At 39.0% G+C, this 13309-nt stretch overlaps 1 protein-coding gene across 11 annotated transcripts in view; it reads left to right on the top strand.

Annotated features, from left to right (window-relative positions):
- Positions 1–13309, top strand: part of CCSER2 (coiled-coil serine rich protein 2) — a 204566-nt gene that overhangs the window by 87387 nt on the left and 103870 nt on the right. For all 11 annotated transcript variants that reach the window (XR_004731899.3, XR_013524859.1, XM_054242891.2 and 8 more), the window contains one exon: positions 8805–8895. Coding sequence is in view for 9 of the 11 variants with exons in the window: in XM_054242891.2 (XP_054098866.1) it covers positions 8805–8895 (91 nt within the window). In the remaining 2 variants the exon portion in view is untranslated. The remainder of the gene's footprint in view (positions 1–8804; positions 8896–13309) is intronic.

Genomic DNA, 13309 nt, shown 5'->3' with positions numbered 1-13309 from the left:
GCAACTTACACCTCCTGGGTTCAAGTGATTCTCCTGTTTCAGCCTCCTGAGTAGCTGGGGTTAAAGGTGTCTGCCACAACGCCCAGCTAGTTTTTTTATTTTTAATAGAGACAGGGTTTTGGCATGTTCACCAGTCTGGTCTTGAACTCCTGACCTCAGGTGTTCCACCCACCTTGGCCTCCCAAAGTGCTGGGATTACAGGTGTGAGCCACTGCGCCCAGCCTATTATTTATTTAAAAAGAAATTTTTTCTATGTAGAGATGGGATCTCCCTATGTTGCCCAGGCTGGTCTCAAACTCCTGGTCTCAAGCAATCCTCCTGCCTCAACATTGTAAAGTGCTGAGATTACAGGCATTAGCCATTTTGCCTGATCAGGAATCTCATCTTTCTAAAAGTTAATCTGTGTTTTGGTTTCCTTCAGACTTTTTTCTATATATATTATAGTGTTTTTCTTTTCATAAAATGGATAATTCTGTTTTAGATAACTGCTTGCCTTTTTTTTTATTAACCAGTTAACATCTAATTCTTTAACAAAGAACTATGTTCAAATGGGGAAAACATTTGTGAAGAAGCATGAGGAACATTTGAGAGTTAATGTATATGTTTGTTGTCTTGATTTTGATGATGTTTCCATGCATGACTATAATGATGAAATTTATGTTTATTTTTCTTTGACTTTTATTTAAGTTTAGGGGTACGTGTTCAGGATGTGCAGGTTTCTTAAATAGGTAAACATGTGCCATGGTGGTTTGCTGCACAGATCATTCCATCATCCAGGTATTAAGCCCAGCATCCATTTGCTATTCTTTCTGATCCAATTCCTCCTCCCACCGCCTGCTCTCTGCTAGGCCCCACTGCATGTTGTTCCCCGCAGTGTGTTCGTGTGTTCCCATCATTCAGCTCCCACATATAAGTGAGAACATGTGTTTGGTTTTCTGTTCCTTAGTTTGCTGAGTATGTCTTCCAGCTCTATCCATGTCCCTGCAAAGGACATGATCTCGTTTATGGCTGCACAGTATTCCATGATGTATATGTACCAGATTGCTTTATTCATTCTATCATTGATGGGCTTTTAGGTTGATTCCATGTCTTTGCTACTGTGAATAGTGCTGCAATGAACATATGCATGCATGTATCTTTATATAATAGAATGATTTCTGTTTCTTCAGGTATATACCCAGTAATGGGATTGCTGGGTCAAATGGCATTTCTTCCTCTAGGTCTTTGAGGAATCACCACACCATCTACCACAATCGTTGAACTAATTTATACTTCCACCAACAGTGAAAAAGTATTACTTTTTCTTCACAGCCTTTCCAATATCTGTTGCTTTTTGGCTTTTTAATGATAGCCATTCTGACTGGTGTGAGATGGTATCTTAGTTTGGTTTTGATTTGCATTCCTCTAATGATCATTGAAGTTGAACTTTCCTTCATGTTTGTTGGCCTCTGTTCATGTCCTTTGACCATGTTTTACTGAGGTTCTTTGCTTTTTTCTAGTAAATTTGCTGAAGTTCCTTGTAGAGTCTAGTGACTAGACCTTTGTCTGATGGATAGATTGCAAAATTGTTTCTCCTATTCTGTAGGTTGTTTGTTCACCTTGATGATAGTTTCCTTTGCTGTGCAGAAGCTCTTTAGTTTAATTAGATCCTAATTGTCAATTTTTGCTTTTGCTGAAATGCTTTTGGCACTCTTGTAATGTAAAACCCAAAATGATAAAAACTGTAAAAACCAGGCTGGGCGCGGTGGCTCAAGCCTGTAATCCCAGCACTTTGGGAGGCAGAGGCGGGTGGATCACGAGGTCAAGAGATCAAGACCATCCTGGTTAACATGTTGAAACCCCGTCTCTACTAAAAATACAAAAAATTAGCTGGGCATGGTGGTACGTGCCTGTAATCCCAGCTACTCAGGAGGCTGAGGCAGGAGAATTGTCTGAACCCAGGAGGCAGAGGTTGTGGTGCCATTGCACTCCAGCCTGGGTAACAAGAGCGAAACTCCATTTCAAAAAAAAAACAACAACTATAAAAACCATTCTTGAATGGTATTTCCTAGATTTTCTTGCAGATTTTTATACTTTTGGGTTTTACATTTAAGTCTTTAATCCATCTTGAGTTAATTTTTGTGTATGGTGTAAGGAAGAAGTCCATTTTCAGTTTTCTGCATATGACTAGCCAGTTCTCCCTGCACCATTTATTAAATAGGGTATTCTTTTTCCATTGCTTGTTTCTGTCAGGTTTATTGAAGGTCAGATGGCAGCAGGTGTGCAATCTTATTTTTGAGTTCTCTATTCTCTTCCATTGGTCTGTGTATCCATTCTTGTACCAGTACCATGCTGTTTTGATTACTGTAGCCTTGTAGTATAGTTTAAAGTGAAGTAGCATAATACCACCGGAATCTGGGTGCTTCTGTATTGAGTGCATATATATTTTGTTGTTTTTCCTTAGGATTGCCTTGGCTATTTGGGGTCTTTTTTGGTTCCATATGAATTTTTAAATAGTTTTTTCCCCTAATTTTGTGAAGAACATCAGTGGTAGCTTAATGGAAATAGCATTGCATCTATAAATTACTTTGGGCAGTATGGCCATTTTCACAATATTGATTTTTTCCATCCGTGACCATGGAATGTTTTTCCATTTGTTTGTGTCCTGTCTTGATTTATTTGAGTGGTTTGTAGCTCTCTTTGAAGAGGTTTTCATTTCTCTTGTTAGCTGTGTTGATACATAGACATTTTATTCTTTTTGTGGCAGTTATGAATGGGAGTTCATTAATGATTTGGCTTTCAACTTGCATGTTGTTGGTGTTTAGGAATGCTAGCCATTTTTGCACAGTGATTTTGTATCCTGAGACTGTGCTGAAGTTGCTTATCAGCTTAAGAAGCTTTTGAGCTGAGATGATGGGGTTTCTTAGATATATAGAATTATGTCATTTGCAAACAAAGATAATTTGACTTCTTCTCTTCCTGTTTGAATACTTTTTATTTCTTTCTCTTGACTGATTGCTCTGGCCAGAACTTCCAATACCATACTGAATAGGAATGTTGAGAGAGGGCATCTTTGTCTTTTGCTAGTTTTCAAGAGGAATGCTTCCAGCTTTTGCCCTTTCAATATGATATTGGCTGCGGGTTTGTCATATATGGCTCTTATTATTTTGAGGTATGTTCCTTCAATATGTAGTTTATTGAGTGTTTTTAACATGAAGGGATGTTGGATTTTATTGAGGGTCTTTTCTGCATCTATTGAGATAGTCATGTGGTTTTTGTCTTTAGTTCTGTTTATGTGATGAATTACATTTATTGATTTGTGTATGTTAAACCAGCCTTGCATCCCAGGGATGAAATCAGCTTGATCATGGTGGATAAGCTTTTTGATGTGCTGCTGCATTCTATTTGCCAGTATTTCGTTGAAGATCTTTGGATTGATGTTCAACAAGGATATTGGACTGAAGATTTCTTTTTTTGTTGTATCTCTGCCAGGTTTTGGTATCAGGATGGTGGTGAACTCAAAGAATGAGTTAAGGAGGAATCTCTCCTTTTTAAGTTTTTTTGAATAGTTTAAGTAGAACTGGTACCGGCTCTTCTTTGTGTACCTCTGATAGAATTCAGATGTGATTCTGTCTGGTCATGAGCTTTTTTTTGGTTGGTGGGATATTTATTACTGGCTCAATTTTAGAACTTGTTATTGGTCTCTTCAGGGAATCAGTTTTTCCTTATTCAGTCTTGGGAGGGTGTATACGTCCAGGAATTTATTTGTTTCTTCTAGATTTTCTATGGGATCCGTGGTGATATCCCCCTTATTTCTGATTGTGTTTATTTGATTCTTCTCTCTTTTCTTCTTTATTAATCTAGTTAGTTGTCTATTTTATTAATGTTTTTAAAAAAACATTCCTGGATTCATTGATTTCTTTTTTTGAAGGGATTTGTGTGTCTCTATCTCCTTCAGTTCAGCTCTAATCTTGGTTGTTTCTCTTTTTCTGCTCACCTTGGGGTTGGTTTGCTCTTGGTTCTCAAGTTCTTTTAGTTGTGATATTAGGTTAACTTGATATCTTTCTAGCTTTTCGATGTAGAAAAGCTATACTTTTAATGCTATAAATTTCCCTCTTAACACTGCATTAGCTGCATCCCAGAGATGATGGTATGTTTTATCTTTGTTCTCATTACTTTTAAAGAACTTCTTGATTTCTGCCTTAATTTTATTATTTTCTCAAGAATCATTCAGGAATAGGTCCAATTTCTATGTAGTTTTGTAGTTTTGAGTGAATCTCCCAATCTCAAGTTCTAATTTGTTTGCACTATGGTCCAAGAGACTGTTATGGTTTCATTTCTTTTGTATTTACTAAGGAGTGTTTCACTTTTGATTACATGATCAATTTTAGAATAACTGCCCTGTGGCATGAGAAGATTGCATTTTCTGTTGTTTTTGGGTGGAGAGTTCTGTATATATCTATCAGGTCCACTTGATCCAGAGCTGAGTTTAGGTCCTGAATATCCTTGTTCATTTGCTGTCTCGATCTTTCTAATATTATCAATGGGGTGTTAAAGTCTCCCACTATTATTTGTGGAAGTCTGCATCTCTTTGTAGGTCTTTAAAAACTTGCTTTTTGAATCTGGGTCCTCCTGTATTGGCTGCATATATATTTAGGATAGTTCTTGTTGAATTGAATCTTTTACCATTATGTAATGCCCTTCTTTGTCTTTTTTGATCTTTGTTGGTTTAAAGTCTGTTTTGTCAGAAACCAAGATTGTAACCTCTGCTTTTTTGTTTTCCATTTGTTTGGTAAATATTCCTCCCTTTATTTTGAACCTATGTGTGTCTTTGTATGTGAGATCAATCTCTTGAAGACAGCATATTGATGGGTCTTGGCTAATTATTTAGCTTGCCAGTCTGTGTCTTTTAACTGGGCATTTAGCCTATTTACATTTAAGGTTAGTATTGTTGTATGTAAATTTGATCCTGTTATGATGCTAGGTGGTTATTTTGCAGACTTGTTTCTGTAGTTGCTTCATAAGCAACTACATAGTGTCACTGGTCTGTGTACTTCAGTGTGCTTTTATAGTAGCTGGTAATGGTTTTTCTTTTCCATATTCAGTATTTCTTTCAGGAGCTCTTGGTAATGGGGGATGATGTATTCCATCAGCATTTGTTTGCTTATCTTATTTCTATTTTGCTTATGAAGCTTAGTTTGGCTAGATATGAAATTCTGGATTGGAAATTCTTGAAGAATGTTGAATTTTGTCCCCCAGTCTCTTCTGGCTTGTAGGGTTTCCACTGAGAAGTCTGCTATTAATCTGATTGGCTTTCCTTTGTAGGTGACCTGGCCTTTCTGTCTGGCTACCCTCAACTTTTTTTTTTTTTTTTTTTTTTACATTTTAACTTTGAGAATCTGATGATTATATGTCTTGGAGTTGTTCTTCTCATGGAATATCTTATTGGGGTTAGCTGCAGGTTCTGAATTTGAATGTTGGCTTGTCTTGCTACATGGGGGAAGTTCTTCGCGATGATATCTTGAAGTATGTTTTCCAAGTTGATTCCATTCTCCCTATCTCTTTCAGGTATCTGAATTAGTTATAGGTTTGGTCTCTACATAATTCCATATTTCTTGGAGATTTTGTTTATTTATTTTCATTCTTTTTTCTCTAAACTGATTTTATTTTTGCAAGATAGTCTTCAGGCTCTGAGATTCTTTCCTTAGCTTGGTCTGTTTTGCTGCTGATACTTGTGATTATATTGGGAAGTTCTCATGTTGCTTTTCAGCTCCATCAGGTCATTTATGTTCCTCTCTCAACTGGCTGTTTTGACCGTCACTTCCTGTATCATTTGATAATTCTTAGCTTCTTTGCATTGGGCTACAACATGCTCCCTTAGCTCAGCGAAGTTTGTTATTTACCCACCTTCCTAAGCCTACTCTGTCAGTTCAGCCATTCTCATCCCCAGCCCAGTTCTGTACCTTTGCTAGAGAGGTGTTACGGTCATTTGCAGGAGAGGAGGCACTCTGGCTTTTTGAGTTTTCAGTGTTTTTGTGTTGTTTCTTTCTTATATTTGTGGGCTTATCTGCCTTTGATCTTTGAGGTTGCCTACCTTTGAATGGAGTTTTTGTGGGATCTTTTTAGTTGATGTTTTTGTTGTTGCTTTTTGTGTGTTTTTCTTTTACCAGTCAGGCTACTCTTCTAAAGAGCTGCTGGGTTTGCTGGGGTTCCTCTTCAGACCCTAGTTGCCTCAGTTTTTTTTTCTCACCTAGACATATCACTAGCAAAGTCTGTTAAACATCAAAGATGGCAGCCTGATCCTTCCTCGGGAAACTCCATCCCAGGGGTTACTGACCTATTGGCAGCCCAAACTGCACTGTAGGAGGTGCTGGAGACACCTATTGGGTGGTCTCATCCCTTCAGAAGAAATGGGATCAGGGACTTATTTAAACAGTCTGGGCCAGGCACGGTGGCTCATGCCTGTAATCCCAGCACTTTGGGAGGCTGAGGCAGGTGGATCATGAGGTCAAGGGATCAAGACCATCCTGGCCAACATGGTGAAATCCCGTTTCTACTAAAAATACAAAAATTAGCTGGTTGTGGTGGCATGAGTCTATAGTCCCAGCTACTTGGGACACTGAGGCAATTGCTTGAACCCGGAAGGTGGAGCGTGCCACTGCACTCCAGCCGGAGTGACAGTGCAAGACTCCGTCTGGGAAAAAAAAAAAAAAAGAGCAGTCTGGCTGCCTTTTGGTAGTACAGATGTGCTGTGTTGTAGGGGACCCTTCCTTGTCCGGACTGTCTGGATTGTCCCAAGACAGCAGACTGATCTGCTGAGTTGACCAAATGGCAGAGATTGTGGCTGCCTCTCCTGGGAACTCAGCCCTTCTCAGGCAGACTCCAGCCTGTCACTGCTGGCTGGCTGGAATTTCAAGGCAGTGGGTCTTTACTTGTGAGGTGCCATGGAAGTGGGGCCTGAAGAATGACACTGCTTGGATCCTTAGATTCAGCTTTGCTCCTAGTGGTATGTAGGGACAAATCTGCCTTGCCAGGAATCCCGGGGCTGGAATATACAAAACTCCTGTATCTCTGTGTGTGCCCGAGTTGCTGCTCTACCTGAACGCCACACGGCTCTCTGTTTCGTGACATGGGCTTATGAGAGGATCTCCTGATCTGCTGGTTGCAAAGACTGGGAAAATGTGGTTTCCCCAGATTGGATTGCACAATCACTCACCACTTCCCTTGGCTGCCGGTGGCGGTTCCTTTGGTTCCACATTGCTTCTGGTGGACTGTTGCCCCACCCTGCCTTTCTTCATTCTCTGTGGGTCAAGCTGTTTGTCTAGTCAGTTCCAATACAAGAAACTGGATATTTCAGTTGAAGCTGCTGAATTCACTCGCTGCTTTCAGTTCTCTCTGTGGGTGCCGCAGACCATTGCTACTTTTAATTAGGATCTTGGCACTCTCTCCTGTTTGCTTTAAATATGTACAGTTTAACTTCATGTCAGATATTCTGCAATAGAGTTTTTAAAATGAAAAAAAATTTCCAGAGATTTTGTTTTTCAAATAATTTTTCTAGTTACTTTTAGTCTTTGGAGGGCCCAATAAAAAATTGGACATATTTGAATGGAACACCTGACATAGGAAACAGTTTTAATTTTATTCATATTGCCTGTAATGAAGTAGATATTTCCCTTCAATAAGAGTTTTTCATGACCATGATGTCTTAGTCTTTTAAAAATTTGTTGGACTTTTGATCTTTTTACTTATATATACTAAGGAAAGGTCTTACTATATTTGTATCCATTCTTGGATTGTAAGCACTCACCAGTGGGCTGTAGGTCAAACTGAGTTTATTTATTACATTAACCTTAGTTTTTGTTTATTCAGTTCTTTAGCCTTCAGAACAACAGTCTTTGAAAATAAAATGCTACTTTTCTAAGAAGGGATAATAGCTAGTAAAGTTACAAATAAAACCCAACAGTGACTGCATATGCTAGTTAGAAAAGTCTAGTTCTTTTTTTTTTTGAGACAGAGTTTCGCTCTTATTACCCAGGCTGGAGTGCAATGGCGCAATCTCGGCTCACCACAACCTCCGCCTCCTGGGTTCAGCCAATTCTCCTGCCTCAGCCTCCTGAGTAGCTGGGACTACAGGCACGTGCCACCATGCCCAGCTAATTTTTTGTATTTTTAGTAGAGATGGGGTTTCACCATGTTGACCAGGATGGTCTTGATCTCCTGACCTCGTGATCCACTCGCCTCGGCCTCCCAAAGTGCTGAGATTACAGGCTTGAGCCACCGTGCCTGGCCAGAAAAGTCTAATTCTGTCATAGAAAAAGAATAAATTGAATCAAGCCAAGGAGGTGACAGGGTGCTAATGGTAGGAGGAGATAGGTTTGGCACAAGAAAGGAAATGGACTAACCACATTGTTAAAGACTTGTTTTATTATTTATGCAAGTGGTCCAGTCTCTAGAAATAATAAAACACAGCCTCTTACCTCTTATACCAATTATGAATAAATTTAGGGCAATTCTTTACTATTTTTTATTATTCAGTATCTTAGCAGGGAAGATGTTAAAAACATGGGCTTAAAGTTTTTAGATATGAAAATAAAAATCTGTTGGGGAGGAATACTAGGAAGGAGGAAGACTGGGAGAAGGATGTTATAAATAGCTTACTTAAACTAGTTGAATCTAGTTTTGTTTTAAAAAATTTAATCTATTTTATTCTTACAGTGCAGACAATGAGTGAATTCAGGATATCCTATAGTGATATTTTAAAAAATAATTGTTATATATATTCTTAGAGCTAAATTCTAGTATATTTTTTACTGCTTTGTTCACAGGATATTTTGAATAATCTTGAATCATGTGACCTTGAGGATGATGACCTTATGCTTGATGTAGATTTGCCTGAGGATACACCTCTTGAAAATGGTAAGTTGCGACTATTGAACCTTCAGAGGTATATACTTAAGCTACTTGACTGTAGCCAATTTGATATTTGTTACTTGCAGACTTCTTAATCTTAATGGAGTCTTTCAGACTGAGAATCAGTCTTAAGTGATGTAAAATAGGTTCCTTCGAAAACTAACTTAAATATTTAAAACCTGATTTTGTAAGTCTTAGATACAATTATGTATGATCCAATAACATTGTATACCATAAAGTCAGTTGCAGATTAAGAGTCTTCTTTTTTTCTGAATACAAATACCCAGTTTTTCCTCCCTTTATCTCATTTTGATTGTAAGAAGAAATGTATTTCAGAAACATACCATCTGACTTGTAAAACACTATAATATCTTAATTGGATATTTTATAAAAATTAATTCTGGGAAAGTGATGACCTTCTGAATGAATCATTCTGTACACTTTACTCCCAATTCTAGTCTTTCTTTCTCTCTAGATCCCAGTAACTGCTGGGGTAAGACCTTAGGTTCTTTTGCCTCCAATGACATAGCACTTGTAGGATTTTCTGTCTTAAGGACTGTTGGAGAACCAGAAACCAGCATGAAAAAGCCCTGGGGGCAAAGGTTGAAATAGGGATGCTTCTAGGGAGAGGGATAGCTTAAGAAATATGAGAATTTCCTGTCAGTCAACATTTGGCTGGTCTCACAAGCCTCCATGGGCTAGAGATAAAGTAAAAAGGGTGAGTGGGGTCCTTTTATCCATGGTGCTAGGAAAATGCAAGGAATATTTCAGAGAGGGGAGGTGTTTGTCTTAGTGCTTCACTGGGGTATTAGTAGCCTGCTTTGCTGCATTACTACCAGCTTATATTTGTTGTATTGGTATGGCTTTTAGTTTTCCTGCCAGAATGTGATATAGCATTCTCAAAATCTCAGTGGCTTTCAAAATAAACATTTATTTTTCTCATTCATGGATCTAAGGATTAGCTGGGAAGCTCAGGCCATGTGACTGGCTTTAGGTCTATTACATATTTCTTCATTTTGAGATCAGAGATATTTTGGGGCAGGTTGTTCTCATGACAGCAGAAATACAATAGGATGAGCAGAAACATGCATATTTATGTCTCTTAAAGTCTTAGCTAAGAACCAGCACATTTTTTTTTTAGAATAACAAAAAATATTTTACCAAAGCATAAGATTTACAGAAGTTTCCAGACAAGCCATTCAAAATGGTCACAAGCTTTTTTGAAGGGGGGAGTCTACACTTGACAGCAAAGTCACAGTGTTATTAGTGAGGGCTCTGATGTTTGTTTAATGTTCCCGTTTTACTTCAATCAACGTTGTCCATCTACATTGTTTAAATAAAATTAGGCTTGGCTAGAGAACATACTGTAAATATCTGCTTAGCTCTTGTTAACCAATGCAATTAGATTACCAAAAAATGGGAGAAAGGAGCACATAAAATTAAACTACCTCCTTCCTTAAAAAAAGAAAGAAAAGAAAGGAAAGACGGCTGGGCGCGGTGGCTCACGCCTGTAATCCCAGCACTTTGGGAGGCCGAGGCAGGTGGATCACGAGGTCAGGATATCGAGACCATCCTGGTCAACATGGTGAAACCCCATCTCTACTAAAAATACAAAAAATTAGCTGGGCATGGTGGCGCGTGCCTGTAATCCCAGCTACTCAGGAAGCTGAGGCAGGAGAATGGCCTGAATCCAGGAGGCAGAGGTTGCGGTGAGCCGAGATGGCGCCATTGCACTCCAGCCTGGGTAACAAGAGCGAAACTCCGTCTCAAAAAAAAAAAGAAAGGAAAGACATTCACACCCCTACAGCTAACCTGACAGCTACCTTCATTCATCGAGGACACTTATTTCTAAGCACATTCTGTTGGTCAAAACAGGTAACATGGCCAAACCTAACACCTTTGGGACTGGGAAGTATACTGTTCATGATGAAGGCTCTGCACATGATAGAGGACATTGCATATATAATTCTGTAATGAAAGAACGAAGAGTTGAGGACAGTATCTGCTCTCTCACAGAGATAAAGAATGTTTCACCTTTTCTGCTGTTACTTAGGATGCTCTAGTAAACAGCTGAGTTCTAGTGCTGAAAAAGAAAAAAGAAAATCTCAGCCAACACTCAGGAAGAACAAGGAAAGTGACAGAACCCTGAGGATTAGAGTAGTCCAAGGAAATAATCACTTAGATTCAATTGCAGCACAATTCTTTCTGGAGTTAAAAGACAAGATTTTCCAACAGAATAGTTTATTCAGTAAATTACAGAAAGCATCACTGCTGTAGAATCTGAAAGTGACTTGGAAGATCAAGTAGAAAAATATTGTAGAACACAGAGGAAAAACATAAACCATTGGAAAGTTATAGGGGAAAAATAATGAGACTTGATGATCTGGGAAATTTAATGGGAATTTTTAGGGCTGTTAGTAAGGAGTGAGGGATTTACATCCTTGGAATAAATGACATCCTAGATAATACATTTTACTTTGACAGAATTATCACAATTTCTCTTGGAAACTTTATGCCCTTTCTAAATGGAAGTAGAGAGAAAGCATCTTAGAACCTGCCTTATCTTTAGCAGACAACAGAAAGTTACCCAAGTACTTAGATAAAAGTAGAATCACAGGGAAATTTAGTCTTTGGGGTCTTGAATGGGGACTTGTGAAAAGTAGGAGGAAACTTTTGGGAACATCCCACATAAGCAGTACTTTAGATTTTTCTAGGAGAAGGCAAATAACTATTGGCTATTTTGAGTAAAGAAATATTAAAGAAAGCATGTAAGAACATGGATCTAAAATATGTAGCCTTTGGAGGCACCAAAGATAAAATAGTATCTAGGTTTGGTACTATAGGAAAGGAGGAAATTATTCTTTTTATGGCTCTTAGGTCCCAAATGACAGTACACACCCGTTTCATTGTTTTTGGCTGGTAGGTTGAGAATGTTATAGGGACTGATAGAGGTTTAGGGAGTCTTATAATATGCTTTCTACTACAGGTTTTAGTTCTTTATAGCTTCTGGTTGTTAATGATATTATGCTGGTTTGGTAAAGGTTTAGATTGGGGCCAGTCGCAGTGGCTCACTCTTGTAATCCCAGGGCTCACTCTTGTAAAGCCAGTCCCAGTGGCTCACTCTTGTAATCCCAGGGAGGCTGAGGTGGATGGATCACGAGGTCAGGAGATCGAGACTGTCCTCACTAACACAGTGAAACCCCATCTCTACTAAAAATACAAAAAATTAGCCAGGCATGGTGGCACACACCTGTAGTCTCAGCTATTCAGGAGGCTGAGGCAGGAGAATAGCTTGAACCTGGGAGGCAGAGGTTGCATGAGCCGAGATCATGTTACTGCACTCCAACCTGGGTGACAGAGCGAGACACTGTCTCAAAAAAAAAAAAAAGTTTGATCATTTTGAACCATAATGAATGGGTTCACTGCCACTAATTTTACCAGTATCAGTGGAGCTCAGTGGAGATTTTGCCCACAGAACAGTGGCACGTCACTGAAATCTTTAATATGGTTACAAGTTTGCTGTGACCTCATGAATGTCAGTTGTCAACTTGTCATATGGAAAAAGCCATGAGGAGAGTGTTTCTCTGGTGAATGCATTTGTACAGTTAATCTTTCCCTGTTAAGTGGCATATGTAGTAGCACAAAGGAGGAGCGAATGTTGGTCAAATGTTTTCTGGACATTTGTGGGCTAGGATTTGGAGGCTGTTATTGGAAGAAAGTTTTTTGAGATTGTATTAGTCTGTTCTCATGCCCGAGACAGGGTAATTTATACAGGAAAGAGGTTTAATTGACTTACTTTGACTGACCTCCTGCATGGCTGCGGAGGCCTCAGGAAACTTACAATCATGGTGGAAAGGGAAGCAAACAGGTCCCTCACATGGCAGGAGAGAAGTGCTGAGCAAAGGGGGAAAAGTCACTTATAAAATGATCAGATTTCGTGAGAATTCACTGTCACAAGAACATCATGGGGGAAATCACCCCTGTGATTCAGTTATCTCCACCTGGTCCTGCCCTTGACACATGGGGATTATTGCAATTCAAGGTGAGATTTGGGCTGGCACACAAAGCCAAACCATATCAGAGATGTAAGGGCAGAAAAGTATGATACATCTCTCATGTATAGGCTGACATGCCTATAACAAATGATAGGTTAACAAAAAAGTATAATACATTTATTTAATCAAAGTTTTATGTGACACGAGATTCTTAGGAAATGAAGACCGAAAGGCTTAGGGAAAACTCTACTTTATACTTAAGCTTGATAAAGAATGGACAGCTGTATAGGAAATATGATTGGACAAAAGGGTTATGAACTAATAGTGATAGACTGAGGGCAGGGAGGGCAACCCAACAGGACTGTCTGTTTAGATTCTTCTTGGATTCTCTGTAGTACTCCTGCCTCCTGGGTATGGTGCAGGAC

This window comes from Callithrix jacchus, chromosome 12 (genome assembly GCF_049354715.1).
Source record: "Callithrix jacchus isolate 240 chromosome 12, calJac240_pri, whole genome shotgun sequence".
NCBI lineage: Eukaryota > Metazoa > Chordata > Mammalia > Primates > Cebidae > Callithrix > Callithrix jacchus.
The sequence above is the reverse complement of the archived record's forward strand: the minus strand, read 5'-3'. Positions and strand labels throughout refer to the sequence as shown.